A 17,978-nucleotide genomic window follows, 5' to 3' on the forward strand; every position below is an offset into this window, starting at 1 on the left:
TTGAGTTCCCAAGAGATTTGATTCTTTTTAAATCACAGTTGCCAATATGGTACTGTCAAAATGTTCATAAATGTGTTCTAAACAGTTTATCTTAATGTGTTGGAAAATGACTTGTTTTCTATACATAATACTCCTTGTCCTTGTCTTTCGGTCTCTTGCTACCAGTGCTACTTTTGGCGCTCCCGCTAGTTGTTTTATCCTTAACCACAGCGCCATTGGTTTGCGCCGAGTTGCTAATGTAGTTGCGAGTCTCATCCACCTGGTAGGAACCCTCGTCTCTGTTCCTGTACTTATACATGGCGTAGAGGAGAATGAGAATGCAGAGGGCGGCGGCTGACACAATGCCCACCACCATGCCTGTGGTGCTGCTGGATTCCCGGATCACCTCAGAGGCCCCCGGGGGAACCCGCCGCACGACGCCGGGCACTGTGGGCAAGGCGGCTGGTACTGTGCGCAGCATTGGTGAGGTGATAAATGGGCCCCGTGGTTTAGTCCCGTCCATATCAAAGGACGTGGGCAAGGGTAGCAAGACTACGTCCGGCTGAGCGGGTTTCACCTCCCGGTTGTTCATTTTCCCGGCGGGCAGCTTGGGTGGCGTGTCTGAGGGGACCGCTGCCAGCGCCGTGCCCTGGAGGTCGGGCAGAGGCGAGGTGGGTGTAGTCCTACCTGCCTTAGAGGCTTTGCTAGGTCTTAAGTCCTTGGTCTCCCACTTTGGTGCGAGGGCTTTGTAGCCGCCTTCATAAGCCGATGTGGTCAAGATTTTATCTGTTACCAGGGAGAAGGTGGTGTAAAAATCTTCATCGTCAGTCGAGGGCAGGCTTGAGTCGAAAGTTTCGCCAGAGCCAAACCCCGAAATCACCATGCCATCATCATCATCATCATCACCACCATCATCATCATCATCATCATCACCACCATCATCATCACAATCATCGCTGCCTCGGTCCGACAAGCAAGGTACCCCCGCCTCAGTGGCCATGGCCATGGATTCTTTGGTGGTGTCAATAATGGTGAGGATGGGACGCAGGGTCGGTGGAAGGGGGATGAAAGGAGAGCGAGTGGATACAGAGGGGATGTCTATGGGGTCCTCGACTAGCACGGGGACGACTATCTCCCCTCCTGGAATCAGAAACAGAAAGAAAACCCAGTCAGGAAGGCATCTACCTTCAGCCCGTCAGCAGAGCAAGACATGGTCACCCACACACCAAAGGAAACGTAAACAAAAAACATAAAAAGCAAAGCTCAGGAAAGGAACAAAAACAAGTCAAAGGGAAACCAGGAGAGAAAGAACAAAAAATAAATAAATACTGTACCAGTGCAAAAACAATCAAACTCAGAACCCAACCAGACCCAAACTGAAAGAAAGCAACAGCCATAAATCAAAAAAAGACATTGCATCAAAAGGCTTTGAGGGATGCACAGGGGTGAGCCACGTTAAACTAAAAGCTCCTCTGCAAACTGGATCACGATTATAACAAAGTGTGTGCTGCGTTTGTTCGACCATTCATCATAAGTAAGTGTGAATTACATGCAATGTTGTTAATTATGTGACCACATCTTTGATTGGATGATGTATCTCAGCACGTCTCTAAACAAATACATGATTAAGATTCAAAGAGGCATCATTTATATGTTAAGGTTTTGTTTATTCAGACGAGGTTTTTCAGGAAATGTTTATCTCCTGACATGTTTCGACTGTCAACTGCCAGTCTTCCTCAGAGGTGCTATGCCTTGATGTGTCCCTACGAGTTCTCTCATAAGGAAAGCATCAAAGCATTTCTGATGGCTTTTATGTGTCCCTGTGAGATCTTTCATTCAGTCCTCTGAGGAAGACTGGCAGTTGGCAGACAAAATGAACTTACTGGAATTATTAAGCATAATTTATCTTTAAACGTATATTTCTATTAAGGTATTTGGTGAAAAAGCATAAAGTATAGTATAAAGAGAATTTGAAGGTATTAGCATTCGTTTAAGAGCTAAGCCAGTGTGCGTTAGAGCGACCTCTCTTACGCAGCTAAACTGAATTTACAAGTTCTTACATTATATCGCTTGAATCTATTTTATTTTTTTAATTTTTCTTAAAAGTTTAAGTATTTTAAGTTTATTGTTTTTCTTCAGTTAAGAAGTTTAAATATAAAAAGGCGCTTAATTAGACTGGTCTGCAGGAAAAACCATGGGAGGGTGTTTTCCCCAGCAATATGTGGGCTCCCCTACTTGTCCTAGCCTCTCGCCTTTTGACATCCTACATTTACCACAGTGGCATAAAGTCACAAAGCAGTTCAGCGCCACCTGAATGTTTCCAAGCTAACACTAAAATCTCACTTTCAACAACTTGAATTCAAAATATCCTCTTATAAAGAACATAAAAAGCATGCTCCTTGATATACGCATGCTCCTTTAAAACAAGTATTTCCTACGTAGAAGTCGAAACATTCAGATATCTGCTGAAGCTGCGTATCCTCTTGCCAAAGTGGACTGTTTGTAACATTGCAAAGGCTCACAAACAGGGCACTATAAAGAGATGCAAACCTTTTGGAACAAGAAAAGAGGTCAGAAAAAATAAAATCAAACATTAACACAACAGAGAGAAAGAAAAAAAAATAAAAATTAAGGAAACCAAAAAACAATATTGAAAGCATTGCAAAAAGAGTTCAGTTAGAGCAAACATGGTAGTAAACATTCACAAAGTAAAGCCACAGAGAGAGCTATCCAGAGAAAGGATTAGTAAGTATTACAAAAAAAACCAAACAAACAAACAAAAAAACAAAGTTAGCTGAAAGAAAACCATAAAAGCCTATTCAAAACAAGAAAGCATACCATCAGATATGTCAACTTACATCAACAAATTGCCCGCATGATTTTGGCAGGAAGAAAAAAAATTTACAAAAGAAAGTTGTTTAAGAATGCCTTTGGACAGGTTAGATTCTTTTTTAACAGTTTCTAATTACGAAGTATATATGTCTCTTTTTTTAGACAGGATGGTACAGGGAGGCAACAACACATACATCCACACATCATGACATGAGAATAACCTTCATCATTCTGCTGAGGGATTTTTTTTTTTTTAAATAACTTTTTATAAAAAAGAAAACAGCATATCGATAACTCTTGCTTGGATTTTTACGTCTCTTTATAAATATCTACAGCCTGTTTATATCACCTTTTCTTTTACTATTGTTTTCTTTTTTTCTTTTTTCTTGGCTTTAACTGGTTCATGACTCATGAACAAAATGAACGTCTGTACATATCTGAGAATCTCTACGTAAAGGCTTTAGGAGGAAGGGAGCGTGAGACGGGGGGGTGGGGGTGGGGGGGTTTCCTATGAACATACTAGGAGGGAAATGACAGAAATGGGAGTGAACGTGTACATCAGTTGCCATGTCCATGTAAAGGCGGCACGAAGCGGTCGGGCGGCATTAGAGCTTTTGGCTGTAAGGAAGGGATGGGGATATACAAACAATGAGCATATACATGCCCATCTACAAAAGAGAACAGCACTCTCAACACTGACAGTTTTACAAACCCTAAGCTGCAACTTCTTTGCCATGCACAAAAATAACAGACTCATTCATCAATTCAATCCAAATTTCAATCAGAAAAAAAGCTACAAAATAAACAGGTGAATATTAGAAATCAGCATAGAGACAGTTTAAAACAGTTTTCACAGATATTGGGAAAGGGATACTTTGGAGGTATCTTCGCTTTTTTCTCCATGAGAGCGTCAATTTAAATTTCCATTGCAGCAATGCCAAAATCTGGAAATCCAATGTGAAATGCTTCTCCAACATTTATCAAGCACTTATTCATGGAGAAAAGAGGAAGTGTCACTAATTAGGAAATATCTTAAAACATTGGCAATAGTCAAATTAGCAAAAAGGTGAAAATTTGAACACTTTTTTTTTTTTTTTGCGATTCAAACAAAGATATCCACATATATGTGTGTGTGAACATATATGTAACGAAGAGACAGGACAAACTAAAACAGAGTAAAGCAAGCAAGAAATAAAGGAATCAGATTTCTCACATTATCAAAGATGAACAACCAGAAAGCACACACTGAGGCGGACAAAGAGAGGGGGACAGTTTATAGGAAAAGTGTCTCCACCTTTGTTAAACTAATAATAAACACTTTTATTATTAGTTTGGTCACTACAGTTCTCTTGTTAGTATTATTAAACACAGGACAGGGCGTGCAATCTGGGTGTGCGTCAGAGAAAGAGGTTCGACCAAACAACGTTTAGTTTTCTTTTGGATTTTAGCTCCACTAGAAGAAGTTGGGTTAATGCATGCTTAAGTAAGTTGCATTTAGGGAGAGTAATATACAACAGCTACACAGCAAGCCAAGGGACAAGAAAAGGATGAAGGGTTGAATCAGGGGTCAAAGTTCACTGCCTCCAAAGAGCTGTGGGATATTTCTCTCAAACATAGGATGAGCCATTAGGAGTCAAATACTGCTGACATTTATGCATCGTTAGGTGGCATTTAGATGATGGCATTTGCTTTAATTAAAAAGCAGATTCAAATTAAACAAAGGGCTTTTTTATTTGTTTGGATGCTTTGTGTTTATGTGCATTACCAACAGCCTTTGTATGAGAGAGAAATATGTTGAGTTCCACAAGTGAGCCTAGTTTGGTTTTCAGTGATTCTGGTTATACGTTGGTGTGAAACCACGACTAAATCTTAAACTGCCAACTCTGAAGCTTTAAGCAAAACATTACACAGTAATGAATTCATCACTCTGTACTGATGGTAGATTATCATCACTGATGGTTATTTGGTATAGCGAACCAATTCTGAAATAATACTTTGTAGCTTTCTTGATCTTTGCTAATTCTCCCAGTGCTAATATTCCAATTGGCACGGTTACATAATGTTTTTTAAATTTGGAATTATTTATTTCGAATTAAATTATTTGGAATTATAGTGTCCAACTTTGTGTTTACATGGAAATAGTAATTCCCGAATTGAGGTTTACATGGAAAATTGGTTTATTCGGCTTTATTCAGTTCCGCTTTAGGTCTGGGGAAGAGTTCTGATTGGACGGAGGAGAACGAGATGTCACGTCAATCAGGATAAAAACACACAACAAACCTTTTCTTTTCGGCTCCAACATAAAAGACCACGTGCGAACTGTTTTCTCTTTTAGTTTTATTGTAGTTTTGAAGCAGCAGCTGGACAATAACACACGGTTTCGCTTTGCTCCGCAGAGTAGGAGAGAAAGAGAGCAGCGGAAAAGGGAGATGAGAGTTCGTACTTTGGTCAATCAAAGCCAACTACCTCCACTATACAGGACGCAGAGTGAAAAAACAACTTTTAATGATCTGTGCATCATTAGTGAAGCTCTGGTGCTTCATGCCCCGCAGAACCGATGAAGCCGTTCCGTTTGCCGAGTCTGCCGATGTCTGTGTGTATAACAAGTCCACGTGTCCGTGTGTGTGTAATAAGTCCGTGTGTGCGTGTGAATGTCCGCATGTTTATTCTTCTGTCCATCCACTCTTTTCATTACATCATTGTCTTCTAAGACTCTTATTAAATAATAGTTTTTGGCTGGTGTCCGGGCGGCCATCTTGGACTATGTCTTCATTCCGGCAGAATGACCGTAATTAACTTAAAGCGGAATTAAGTGTTTACAAGAAACAGAAATTATTCAATTTGGAATTAAGAGCCACCTAATTCAGATTTAAGTTTAATTCGGAATTAAATTAGCATTAGGAATTAAGTGTTTACATGGTCAGTTTAAAGAGGAATTAACTTTTATTCTGCTTTAAAGAGGAATTAAAGTTCCCATGTAAACATGGTCAATGACAGAGGAAAACTGTTCACAGTATTGAATGAACAAGACCAGATGTGGTGATGTAGTTTCCTCCTTGCTCTGTAAAGCGTTCAGCGACTGTTACTTTTGAACATTTGAAGAGGAGCATGAATCACTGCTGTCAGGAGACTCCAGTGATGTCAGTTTTGAGGACCTTAATGTTTGAGTAAACACTTTAATCCTTTGTAAGCCCTCGCACAAGTGTGCATAGCTCGCTGCACTTCCAAAACAGACAAACACACAGTTTATAATGAGTTTGCTCAACCAGATTGCATTTGTTTTCTGAACTTGTCAAGATGGACGAGGACTTTACTCTATAAGCCTCCTGCTTCCATGACAAACAATTCTCTATTACCCTGTTTGGCCTGTAGACTCCTGCTCTACTGCTCTACTCAAGGCTTTTCGTTATTAAATATTTCCTTTCACAAACAAACGTCCTTTGCATCAATGGGAAAATTACTCTGCAAATATAAAACCACAAAAAGACAGGATTCTAAAGCCAGGGTTGGGGTCAATTACATTTTTCAGTTACAATTACGTTTTCAATTACCCATGTTCAATTACAATTCAATTATGATTACAGTGACCTGCATTTTTTCCAATTACAATTAAATTGCAATTATTTTCTATCCTCAGAAAGTCAAATACAATTACGCTCTCAATTAACAAAGTTCAATTACAATTAATCACAATTACTGAACCTGAAATAAATAACCTAATAAAAGTTAACCTTCCTCTTGTCTTAGCTTTCTGTTAGCATCTTTTTATGATCCTAAATCAACTGTAAAATACATTAAAACAAATATCTATCATCTAATTTCTTTCCAATCTCTTGGTTGCCTCATTAGGCTTTCTAATCAATGAAAATATTGGTTTTTATATTTTTTTGGCGTGGGTGTCTGAGCCTTTTTTCTGTCAGTACACCCCTAGATTTATATATTCTTTAATGGTAAAATGTGGGAAAACTTGATATTAAACACATTTTATTAATTGTTAACTACCTATCAGTGACGTGCAGTCAGGGTAGGCAAGGTAGGCAGTGTCTACCCAAGGGTGAATTGATATTTTGATTATTTGGTTTAATTATCATATAATTATAAATTATTTATTTTTCAATTAACTATAAGTTTGAAAGTGTCAGCATTTTGTGCTTTTCATAGCCCAAATCGCTAAACATCGCTATTTCCTAACCGCTGTAAGGCAGGAGGAGGCCACACCCCTTCTCAAAGGCACGTTGCTGCTCTGCCTCTGTTCCCATAGAGTGTTTTTGTGTGTTTGCGCATGCGCAGTCAGTTCACCAAGATGAAAACCATTTATGTCTAGAGGCAGCTCTCTACGCTGCCTTTGGACGTAACCGAGCTATGCTAAATGCTATACGTAAGTTCACAGTGCATTAGTGAATTGATATCACGTGACCGCTGCCGCTGCGTTCTCTAGCTAGTGGGCGGGATAATGCTCCAGGCAGGATGACAGCGCCAGAGATGATAGAGAAACTTTTTTTTGAGGAAAAACGACAGCTTTTAAAAGATGGGAGACCAACACCTGAGCTACCAGACCTTCAGCAAAGGTAAGGTCAGAAAATTGTTCATATTTTCTACAGTGAATGGTACAAAAGGAAGGATTGGCTTTGTGGATGCGCCTCATTGAGGCTGTTCCGAGTTGTTGTCATTTTCTCTGTGTTTCTGTGTTTCCAACACAGTATGAAGGCTATATTAATTAATTGTTTATGTTTCTTTTATGGTGTTTTACGATGTTGATTTTGTTAGATGGCTAAATATACTTGTTCATGTGGATCTTGTTGGGTTTTTTCTTTCGTATTATGAATTTTATATTTCGATAAGTGCATTGAGATGACTTTGTTGTAAATTGTGCTATACAAATAAAGTTGAACTGAATTGAATTGAATTAACACTTGCCAGCAGAAACATATGAAATTGTCATTGGTGTTGACATTGGTGGTCTTGATTTGGAACGCCCTGCCTACCCAACCCGAGTGCTCACAGCACGTCACTGCTACATATGTATAGAACTGTACATAGAACTGTAACATGGTTCCACAGTTTTGCGTTAAACTATAATTGACAGTTTTCATAGGATTTTCATGGCAATTACAATTACAAAGTCAATTATCTGAACTCAATTACGATAACGACAGCACCATATTTTTAAAATTATAATTAACCCTGTCAAATGCAATTCCACTCTTCCACCCACCATCCTCTTCTAGCATGTGCGTCCTTTGAACGAGGAAATTAAATGCCTACAGCCCTTACTAAAGGGATGTTTGACTACCTCAGCATCTTAAATGATACAGAAACATTTCGCCCCACTTCACCCACTCCTTTCTCTGATTCCTCTTTTCTCTAGAAAATCTCATCCCCGTGTCCTTCCTGTATTTGCTGATGTTGCCAAACGAGTTGAGTCCTGACGGTGTGTCTGGGATTTAACAACACTTTCCATAAAAGCAGAAAAAACCGATGCTCTGGCTATGACTTTGTAAGATTTAGTTTTTTGAAAATGTTGGTGAGTCAGTGATTTGATGCCTGTATTATACAGAGAGACCTGCTGTAGCAGATTCTTTCACCTCTACCCACTACAGGTAGGGAGCAGATTATGACAGAGCCAGTGACACGTAGATTCTCAGGGTGGAAACCTTTTAAGGGACATTCCAGGGATTAAACCGCTATGCTGAGTCTTTCTAGATTCATCTACAGTAAACATACTTTATCCGGCCGTTAAACTATCTTATCTAGCCTGCACACCCCACCCAGTCCAAGAGAAGCCTACATTTCACACTTATCTAATATTCAAATGATCTTTGGTAAACCGCTTTATCGAGGGCAAAAGTCTAACCTACAAGCCAGCTTGAACCGTAACTGGTTTGGAAATGTCTTTGAAGCCACAACCCATGATGAATACAGTAACTCCTAATCCCTCGTCATGCAGCAGTCTGGCACATTAAATACCTGCAGCTTTCAACACTTCTCAGAACAGCACGACAAGCACAGTTAGATAGATTTCTGAGTGTGTCCTAATCCAGATTTACCCCTAAACAAGGAACACTAAACTCATTCATACATGCAGTCCCATATAGGAGAAAAAAAGCCTAAAGTGGCACATATTGTGCAGCTGTTTAACTAATGTGCCTATGTGGCATTTTGAATCAGTAAATTTAACTCAGATTTGTCTTTTTGGTAAGACTTTAATAAGTTCAAAAACATCAAAAATAAATTGCCATTATGAGGATAAATATCGAGGAAATGGGTTTTGGTCTAATTGCACAGCCCTAGTGGTGACCCTTATAAGAAAACATTAGTGACATGCCTAAGATGCCCAACCTATTCTAATCAGCCATCTTTTCTGTTAATAACTAACCCAACCATGGAAGTTTATGCCATCTTAAAACACAGCTAAAGCCAACACTGCAGAGGGTGCTGGATTGATTCATTGTTGCTCAGGGCTCACACCCATCTGCTGGGATTTGCTTCTCATCTCCACACAGTCAGTATTGATTTCTTTTTAACGACAATGACAATCATCCCAGCGACTATAAACTGACATTTGTTTGTTGGTTTGCTCTCTGCCAACTCCTCTGGGAAATATCTGTTTCTTAACTGCTTGAGCTTTGTTGTTTCTGTTGAGATAGCAGCCATGCTGCAGGAAAGGATGACATCCAGAAGACTCAACAGAAGGAGTTAAAAAAAGTAGACAACGAATGTAAATAATGCACTTAAAAGAAGCTAAATGTACTTTGAAGTCAAACATTTGTTCCATGAATGGGGACACTGACACCTCCATTGTGTTGGTTTGTACACAATAGAGGTGTGACTAACAATAACCACACCTAAATTCCTGGTTTAGCTTCCAAAATCTTTGTGTTATTTGTCACACCTGTCTCTACCATCTCTACATTGGGCCAGTTACTTTAAGTAGCTCAAATCTAACTATTGGAATCACGTTGTGACATTATTGTATAGGATTTTCGTAACTGGTGGGTGGTTTTTTACGCTAATAAACATTGTGGTTTGCATTATTTGCACCAATTACTACAGCATAATTACATAATAATCACAGTATTGGTCTGATTACATGGTAACGACGAGCGGCAACACTGTTAATCACTGTGAAATTGAATCAGAAATTGACTTGCTTTTCTTTAAACTGCAGCGTATTGTGTTTGTCACATAACAGGTTTCTTTTTCGTGACTGTGCTGTACACAGGAAGATCAGACTCGCTATACATTTTGTATTTTGCTCTCTTGTGGAACTCATGGAGGATTAAGGGAAGAAAGGAGGGGCAACGGTAAGGATTGACAAGTTTTTTTCACACACAATGTCACTATAGCCACCAGACATCCACATACAGCAGACAAGATACAGATACAGGACACCTATGAGGTGCTACAGCTGGAGGTGGCGCTGTAGCCACCCCCGGCTGTAGCCTCCTAGCATGCCTTTGCACAACACGAAACATGTATTAGAAGCCAGGAGAGAGGGGCTAGCACAAATATATGGGTGATCGTGGGAAGTAGCACATCAAATGAAGGCTAATCATATTCATGCAGAAGCAAGGGGGGGGGGTTGTGTAGTCAAGGTAGGAGAATTATTAGTTACTGTACAGAGCTGCGGTACAGTCCAGTACTGTGTGCATGCCACAAATGCCTTCTACTTGGAGCAACAGATAGAATAGAAAAACAGATATACTTTGTGGCAATAAAAGTCTTTTTTATGCCATCTGCATTCAAACAAACATGTATATGCAGAAAGGCTCAAAGAAAGAAAAGAAAGAAAGTGGGTGTTTGAGTCGGAATGGAAGAAGAAGAAGGTAGGATGGGTTCAACAATCGCGGGAGGGAGACGAGGGAAGTCTTTCACACACAACTTTCTTCAGACAGACTGGGGTTGCCTGCTAAACGCAAAAAAGGATGATGGCAAGAAAAGATTTTGTTGCCGTTCATTTCCCTACGTCGGGTTGAGAATGGAGGGTCGGGGGCGGATGTTTCTTTAGAAGCCACATGGCACAAAAAAACCCACGATATTGATGATGAAGAGGAGAAGAAGTGGCGGGAAGGGGTGGGGGGACGAGGAAAACTTTGAATTTTTCAACCACCAAAATGTCATGCGGCACGAGATGAGGCAAAAAACGAGAGGGGCGGCTCTATCCTTGCTTGGAGGATGGACGGCGGATGATGTGGACATCGATGGAACAACAATTATGAAAACACAACCACAGTAAAAAAAAAAAAAGAAAACAACAACAACAACAACAACAACCTTTCACTACTTAAATCACCCAAACCCCAAATGAAAGCAAAAAAAAAAACCAGATAAGTCAATTCATATGCAATCCAGCTAATTAGTCCAAACCAAAGAGAAATGTTTACATGCATCACAGGAGGAAAAAACAAGGCAACAGAAAAGAAACCAATGCCATGTCATGCATGTGTTCACACGACTGGAAGCAGGGAAAGGAATGAGGAAATGAATTTCTGTGTCAACATGGTGAAATGTATGATATGTATGAGAGTGTATATGTTGCTACTGCATGGAGGGCGAGGGTACCGTGTTGATGTGGTGAACAACTCTTTACAGTTTACTTTTTTTGAGGACACTTGGGTTTGAGGCTACAACAGCAAATAAGGCATAATCTGTAAAACGTTCAATTCCAGTTATTAACTTTTCTATGTATGTCGAGGATACAATCTTGAAAAATGACAATATACGTTAGAATATATGAGGTTTGTTTCCCAGATTGCAGGAAATGGAAAAAGCCTCAGTTTCACAAGAAATGAAAAGACGCTTGATTATCTCTTTTTCCCCACCACAGATAAAGTGAGAGGTTGCTGCTTTGCAGAGAGAGCTTATTATGAGCTGTGAAAAGTGGACATATGCTTGCCGTTAAAACGTGCGCCGTTTAGCCAGATCAGTGCGGCATCTATTAGTCTACTGTGATGCTATATTTGAAGGACAGTGGGGCAATGAAAAAGCCTGAGCTGGTAATGATTAGCCTTGAGCCTAAAGGGGAACTGTTTTCACATACTGATCAGTTTCAATACCACTCAGTCTGCTAGCTTATCACGTTTTATTGGGATGTGCAAAGTACTCGTGGGCAGACGTGTGACTGACAGATGCCTTTGCACAAACTGTCCAAACCCAAGTTCCCTCAAAATAACCTCTTTATTTTTTTAAAAAATGTGCAGAATTACATCTTGCTTTTTCATCTTTAACTCCACTAAGTGAATGTTTTATCACTTTGATATCATCACAAAGTGATACATGGGAGTTTTGTGTGTGTGTTGTGTGTGTGTTGTGTGTGCATAAAAGGAAGAAGGGAAGAAAGAAGATGCGCACAGAAATTCGAGGATATCTGTTCTCTATTAGGATGTTTCAGGTAAGGCAAGCCTCCGACGACGGAAAGAGAGGTACAAACAAGAGAAGAAGAAGAAGAAGAAGAAGAAGAAGAAGAAGAAGAAGAAGGAGGAGAAAGGAGGAAGAGGCTCTGTTGCAGTTAGCCTGCTACATATCACAGTATTCTAGGCCGAAAGCATCTTTGTTCTCGAAAGAATCTCAAAATGTATCTTCTGTCGGGAGAGACACGCACAGCAAGAGGAAACCAACCATGTACGAGACAGATACATTTTGAAGCATCAGCGTGGGCGACATGTGGCTTGATACTAATTTCATACTTTGTCGAGTTAAAGTTTGCTCTCAGTCAAATGCTGTGAGAACAAAATTAGTATCAACACATCGACATGTCTGCAACCAGTGGTCCCATAGCTAAGTGTAACTTGGTTTGACTGTAAACATGCTCTGGACATAAACGTGGAGAGTTTATAACATCAATTCCAGAAAAGTCTGTATGCAGAGTGAAATTGTTCATATATAAACTTCAATGATATTTGAATGAATTTAAGTCTAGAATAACAGTACATCAAAATACCACTTGTAAGAGTTGTTAAGGTTTAGAATTATTCTACACTATAATTTTAATTTAGAAACAGCTGGTTCAAACTTCCTCTGCTAATTAGCTTTTATTAGCAACAACTTCGTACAAAATGAAGTGAAGACAGTCTTTACAAAAGGTCGAAGCTTTTAGTAGCAGTGTTGATTTTGACAGCAAATTTGTACTTCGTTTTAGTCTAAGTCTTGAATAAAATGCAGTGCAGTCATCAGGACTTTGTATTTTTTTAAATTAGTGATAGTCTAGTTATTGTCGCTTCAAAAAAATGTAGTTGAACAGTTTGCAAAGTAATGTATTGTGTTCTGTGATGTTGCTAGCCAGACGTCTAATTTTACTAAACTGGAAAAATAAAATCCCTCCTACTCAATCAAAACCTTCTCAGAGATGTAATGCAATATTTACAATTGGAAAAAAATGAAATATTCTTTAAGGAAAAAAGAACAAATGTTTTTCTCAATTTGGCAACCCTTTATTAATTATTACAATGATGAGTAAAATTGGACAAACCTCCTAATACTTAATTTGACCTAGTTATTTAATTTTGTACTTAAAGCTTCAAGTGTGCAGGATTTATTTTTTTAATAACTTTTCTTTTTTTTTTGTTTTCTTTTCTGTTTACACTCAATACATGTACGTGACTTGTATACAACTGTTGGAAAAAGGTAAAAAGATAATTTGGGAAAAAAAAAAAAAAAAAATTGTTAGTCAACGCTCAGTGGTACTGGACCATTTATAACTGCTAATAAAATGAATATGTAAATATTATCCATCTGTGCTAAAGTCTTGGCGCATTACCTAACTTAATTGGATATTTGTTGGCTAATGATTTTCTTGTTTTACACTAGTCTGGAAGAGGAAATCTATTATTTATCTAAATAAGGCTACCTGCCATAATTTGCCCTTGTAACAATGTTGTTTTTTAGTAACTTAGTTTAGTTAGTGGGTGTTTTTGTCAGATCGGTTCAAGACCACTTTAAAAGGTAGGTACATAATAGTGTATACAAGTAAATTTACTTAGTGAAATATTGGACTCACAAAGCAGAGCTCAGAATGAATGGTAGCCTATTATAGTACAGTGCTGTCCTTGTATTATTTATCATGATAAATAAAAATCACTGAAGTATCTTGTTTGCATTTACATTTCACAAAGCCTACTGACTTTTCTGGAATTGGTATTTCATTCACAGAGTTTTACCAGAGTCTAATCGAGCTAATGCTGTGAGGGGGAGTAGAAGGGTAATTGTTAAGCATTTCCTCCAACTTTTTAAGTCTTTTAAAAAAAAAATCCTTATCATTGAGCTATAGCATCCTTCTACCTGTGGTTACTTTTCAGTCTCTTTTCTTTTTTTTTTTTTTTTAAGTTACACTTGAAGCTCCCATGGGACGTGATGCTCGGAGGAGAAGCTCCTCAGTAGCAAATCAAAAAAAGATAGGGAGAGATAGACTAGGTCTTCAGAACAAGCACAACTTGACACACTTATCCCACCTGCGTGTCCAGAGTCACACTCTTCCAGGTCCTCGTCGTCACTCGAGCACTCTGCCGACGAAACAATGTCATCCGTTGTCTGCAGGAGGAGACACACGCACACGCACACACAAAACCACAACGGGAAAAGGTGGTCAAACATCACTAAAATGTTTTTACGCTTTCATGAAGAGGCATTTCAGATATTTTGATAATGAAATGTGTCGCAAGAGCGCTATGGAAACACTTTTTCCTAAAATACACGTCACAGAACATGGTGTACCTGGGCACATAGAATAGAATGCTTTTATTGTCACTATACATGAGGTACAACAGAATTAAGAGACAACTCTTGTGGCGCAAGATACAGAGAAAATAAAAAGGATAGATAAGTATTTTTAGAAGAGGAGCCAAGATAGATGATAAATAAACAAATAGATAAACAGTGAGACAAATTGTCTGAATTGACCGAACACGTCTTATATGTTTAGTAACCATATGACCACTTCTCCCTGAGAAAACATGGCGTGGTACGTGTAAACAGAAGGAAACTGTGACATTTCTTAGCCTTAAAAATGATTACTGCCACATTAGACAGCAAACAACAAAAGAATACAGAGTGTTCTCAGGAGTGTTTGGGCTTCCATCTTCTGCCCAAAACAACCTTCAATGGAAACACATTCCAAGCACAATTAAACTTTGTCGACATTTAGAAATATCGCTTTTATTTAGCGAAAATCTGTAATGGAAAGACAGCTATAGAGCTTCAGATTCAAGGGTATCTCAGCACACACAGGCCTCGCTGGCTGCCCTTCGCCTTCCATATATCACTTGGAGTCAATCATATTTCACAGTGTTTATCATTCCTATACTTTATGTGCTTTCCACCTCCGCACATAATTGTTTTCCCTCAGACTGCACACACTCCGCCTCTGATAATTTATCGCCCCTCTCCTCCTCCATCGTCCACAATCAATGGACCCACCAAGCCCACACAGATCAACACTGTCCCAGTGCCTGATTTGTGTTAAAGGGTGCATAAGGAGGGAGGGATGGTGGACTTGCTATAGCTACACCATCAATGGATTATCTGCACATTCCAGTTCCTACATTTCTGATTTCTGACCATGCTTCTTCTCTTTTTTTTTGGGTGTTGAGCCATGAAGCACAGGGAAGGAGGGGGGGGGTTGTATTTCAGCAGTGCGGGGCTAGGCAGCCAGCGTTTATTAGAATGAATCAGCAGGGCGATAAAATAAGCCCTGTCACCAAGCAGGGTTATGAAATCAGTGCGCTGATTGAGTTTTCCAGCACTGGCCAGGGCTTTGGGGCTCTAAATATCATTGAGTTTGACAGACTAATGAAACGTGTCCCCATGGTTGTGCCTCTGCTTCAATAGGGCCGAGAGAAAGCTGTCCACCTCTACCGTCTGTTGATGTATGACTGTCCTGGCTGGCAAAGCCCACTGAGGAAAATAGCCTTTTTTTCACAGCCTATACCTCCAGTGCTGTATGATTATACATGATGGCTGGTGCATTGTTCCTGTAACAGGACATTTGAATATTGTGTTAATGCATGTTCCGGCTTTTTTGTGGATAAAACACCCCATTATATACTGTATTTCAAAGAAGAAAGAGAACACTCAGCAGGAGGCGAAGCTCTACTCTTTATATTGCTATAAAAAAAAAAAAAAAAAAAGGCTTCTTGATAAATATGACATAATTCATCAAGGAAAAGTCTTGGTTACTGCTAAAAGAAGGTTAGCGCTTGTTATTATAAAAACCGCTGATGTGAGAGGCAGACACTTGCAGAGGGATGAAGTTTCTTCCCACAATTTCAGCCCCAGAGACCACCACAGCGTTTAGTGGCATCTTTCTCTGCACACTGGTGCATAAAGCCTCTCGGCAAGGACAGTTTCTGCTGTTTACAATATTTGTGCAACGAAAATGTGTGCTTTATTTTGAGCTTAATCCATTTTTTTTTCTAAATTGGAAAAAGGAAATATACAACAACTCCCACTCACACTTTGGTGCAAAAACAGTAATGGTCCATAGCCATGGAAGAAAAACGCTTGACCAGAGAAAAATGAGACATCCATCAGAGCCAGTGAAAGTTGGTTCTGGGCTTTCTTGGATCAGGTTTGTGTGTGTTTGTCATGCCAATAGTGATAAAATAGATTCAGAAAATGCAAGCCTCCCATTAATGACACTCCCTCGTTCTTTGAGAAAAGCTAAGGTATTACTAGAATTACCATATGCAGATAATTTCCTGGCACAGCTGAAAAACAAATTCCACAGAAAAAAATACTAACTTGACAAATACAACACTACAAAATAGATTTTCACACAACTCTGGTAACTTTCAGCTTCCTAAGACTGAAACTAATTCATAATGGTGGACAATGGGCTACACAATCACAGTTTTTAGGCCCTACAAACCACAATTACACATTATGCGTGTCTGTCTTTGGAAAAACTAGAGTGCATCAATGCAAAACAAAGCACACAGTACATAATCATTTTGTAAACTCCATCCCATCCATCCATCCATTTTCTTCCGCTTTTATCCGGAGCCGGGTCGCAGAGGCAGCAGTCTCAGCAGAGCTTCCCAGACCTCCCGATCCACACACAGCTCTTCCAGCCGTTCTGGGGGGACCCCGAGGCGACACCAGGCCAGCTCAGAGACATAGTCCCTCCAGTGTGTCCTGGGCCTTCCACGAGGCCTCTTCCCAGTAGGACATGCCTGAAACACCTCCCGAGGGAGGCGACCAGGAGGCATCCGAAACAGATGCCCGAGCCACCTCAGCTGGCTCCTTTCAACGTGAAGGAGCAGCGACTCTACTCCGAGCTCCTCCCGAGTGACTGAGCTTCTCACCCTATCACGAAGGGTGCACCCAGCCACCCTGCGAAGGAAACTCATTTCGGCCGCCTGTATCCACGATCTTGTCCTTTCGGTCATTACCCAAATCTCATGACCACAGGTGAGGGTAGGAACGTAGATTGATCGGTAAATTGAGAGCTTTGCCCCCCGACTCAGCTCCCTCTTCACCACAACGGTCCGATACAGCGACCGCATCACTGCTGATGCCGCACCGATCCGTCTATCGATCTCACGCTCCATCCGTCCCTCACTCGTGAACACGACCCCAAGATACTTGAATTCCTCCACTTGAGGCAAGGACTCTCCACCGACCCAGAGAGGGGAAGCCACCAAACTCCCACAAACCCTCCTGCACCCGATGAAGGGTATAGAGCTGGTCCAGTGTGCCGCGACCGGGACGAAAACCGCATTGTTCATCCTGAATCCGAGGTTCGACTATCGGCCGGATCCTCCTCTCCAGCACCCTGGAGTAGACCTTGCCGGGGAGGCTGAGGGGTGTGATCCCTCTGTAGTTGGAGCACAGAGGGATCACACTCCTCAGCTTTTTGTAAACTCTACCTTTTTAAAAACCAGACTGAAGGGTGCTTTTGAGTGCAGCCATTAGTGTACAGTTAATGAGTACTTAATGTCTCTGAGTATAATGATTTTTAAAAATTTTTTATGAACATGCATTTCATCTGAATGAATGAACTTGAGAAAAAAACAGTTAAAATTAGCTGCAGTTATTATTTAATAACTCCAATTTAGTTAAAGAGAATGAACAACTTCAAAAGGTAAGAATAATTAAAAATGTACTATAATAACCTCATCAATTTGCCAAACAGAAGTTAATCTAATTCAAATAAAAAACACATTTGTGGCCTT

General features: G+C 40.0%; 1 protein-coding gene across 16 annotated transcripts in view; it reads right to left on the reverse strand.

Moving 5' to 3' along the window:
• Positions 1-6: 6 nt before the first annotated feature.
• The window catches only part of nrxn3b (neurexin 3b), a 383,656-nt gene continuing 365,684 nt past the window's right edge, over positions 7-17,978 (reverse strand). For 12 of the 16 annotated variants that reach the window (XM_028440201.1, XM_028440211.1, XM_028440208.1 and 9 more), the window contains 2 exons: positions 14,259-14,337; positions 7-1,119 (listed from right to left, as the gene is read on the reverse strand). In XM_028440201.1, the coding sequence (XP_028296002.1) occupies positions 119-1,119; positions 14,259-14,337 (1,080 nt within the window). In that variant the 3' untranslated portion in view covers positions 7-118. Of the gene's footprint in view, positions 1,120-2,837; positions 3,430-14,258; positions 14,338-17,978 lie in introns of all 16 variants that reach the window. The other 4 variants (XM_028440215.1, XM_028440213.1, XM_028440212.1 and 1 more) reach the window with 2 other exon arrangements.

This window comes from Gouania willdenowi, chromosome 24 (assembly GCF_900634775.1).
Source record: "Gouania willdenowi chromosome 24, fGouWil2.1, whole genome shotgun sequence".
Classification (NCBI taxonomy): Eukaryota; Metazoa; Chordata; class Actinopteri; order Blenniiformes; family Gobiesocidae; genus Gouania; species Gouania willdenowi.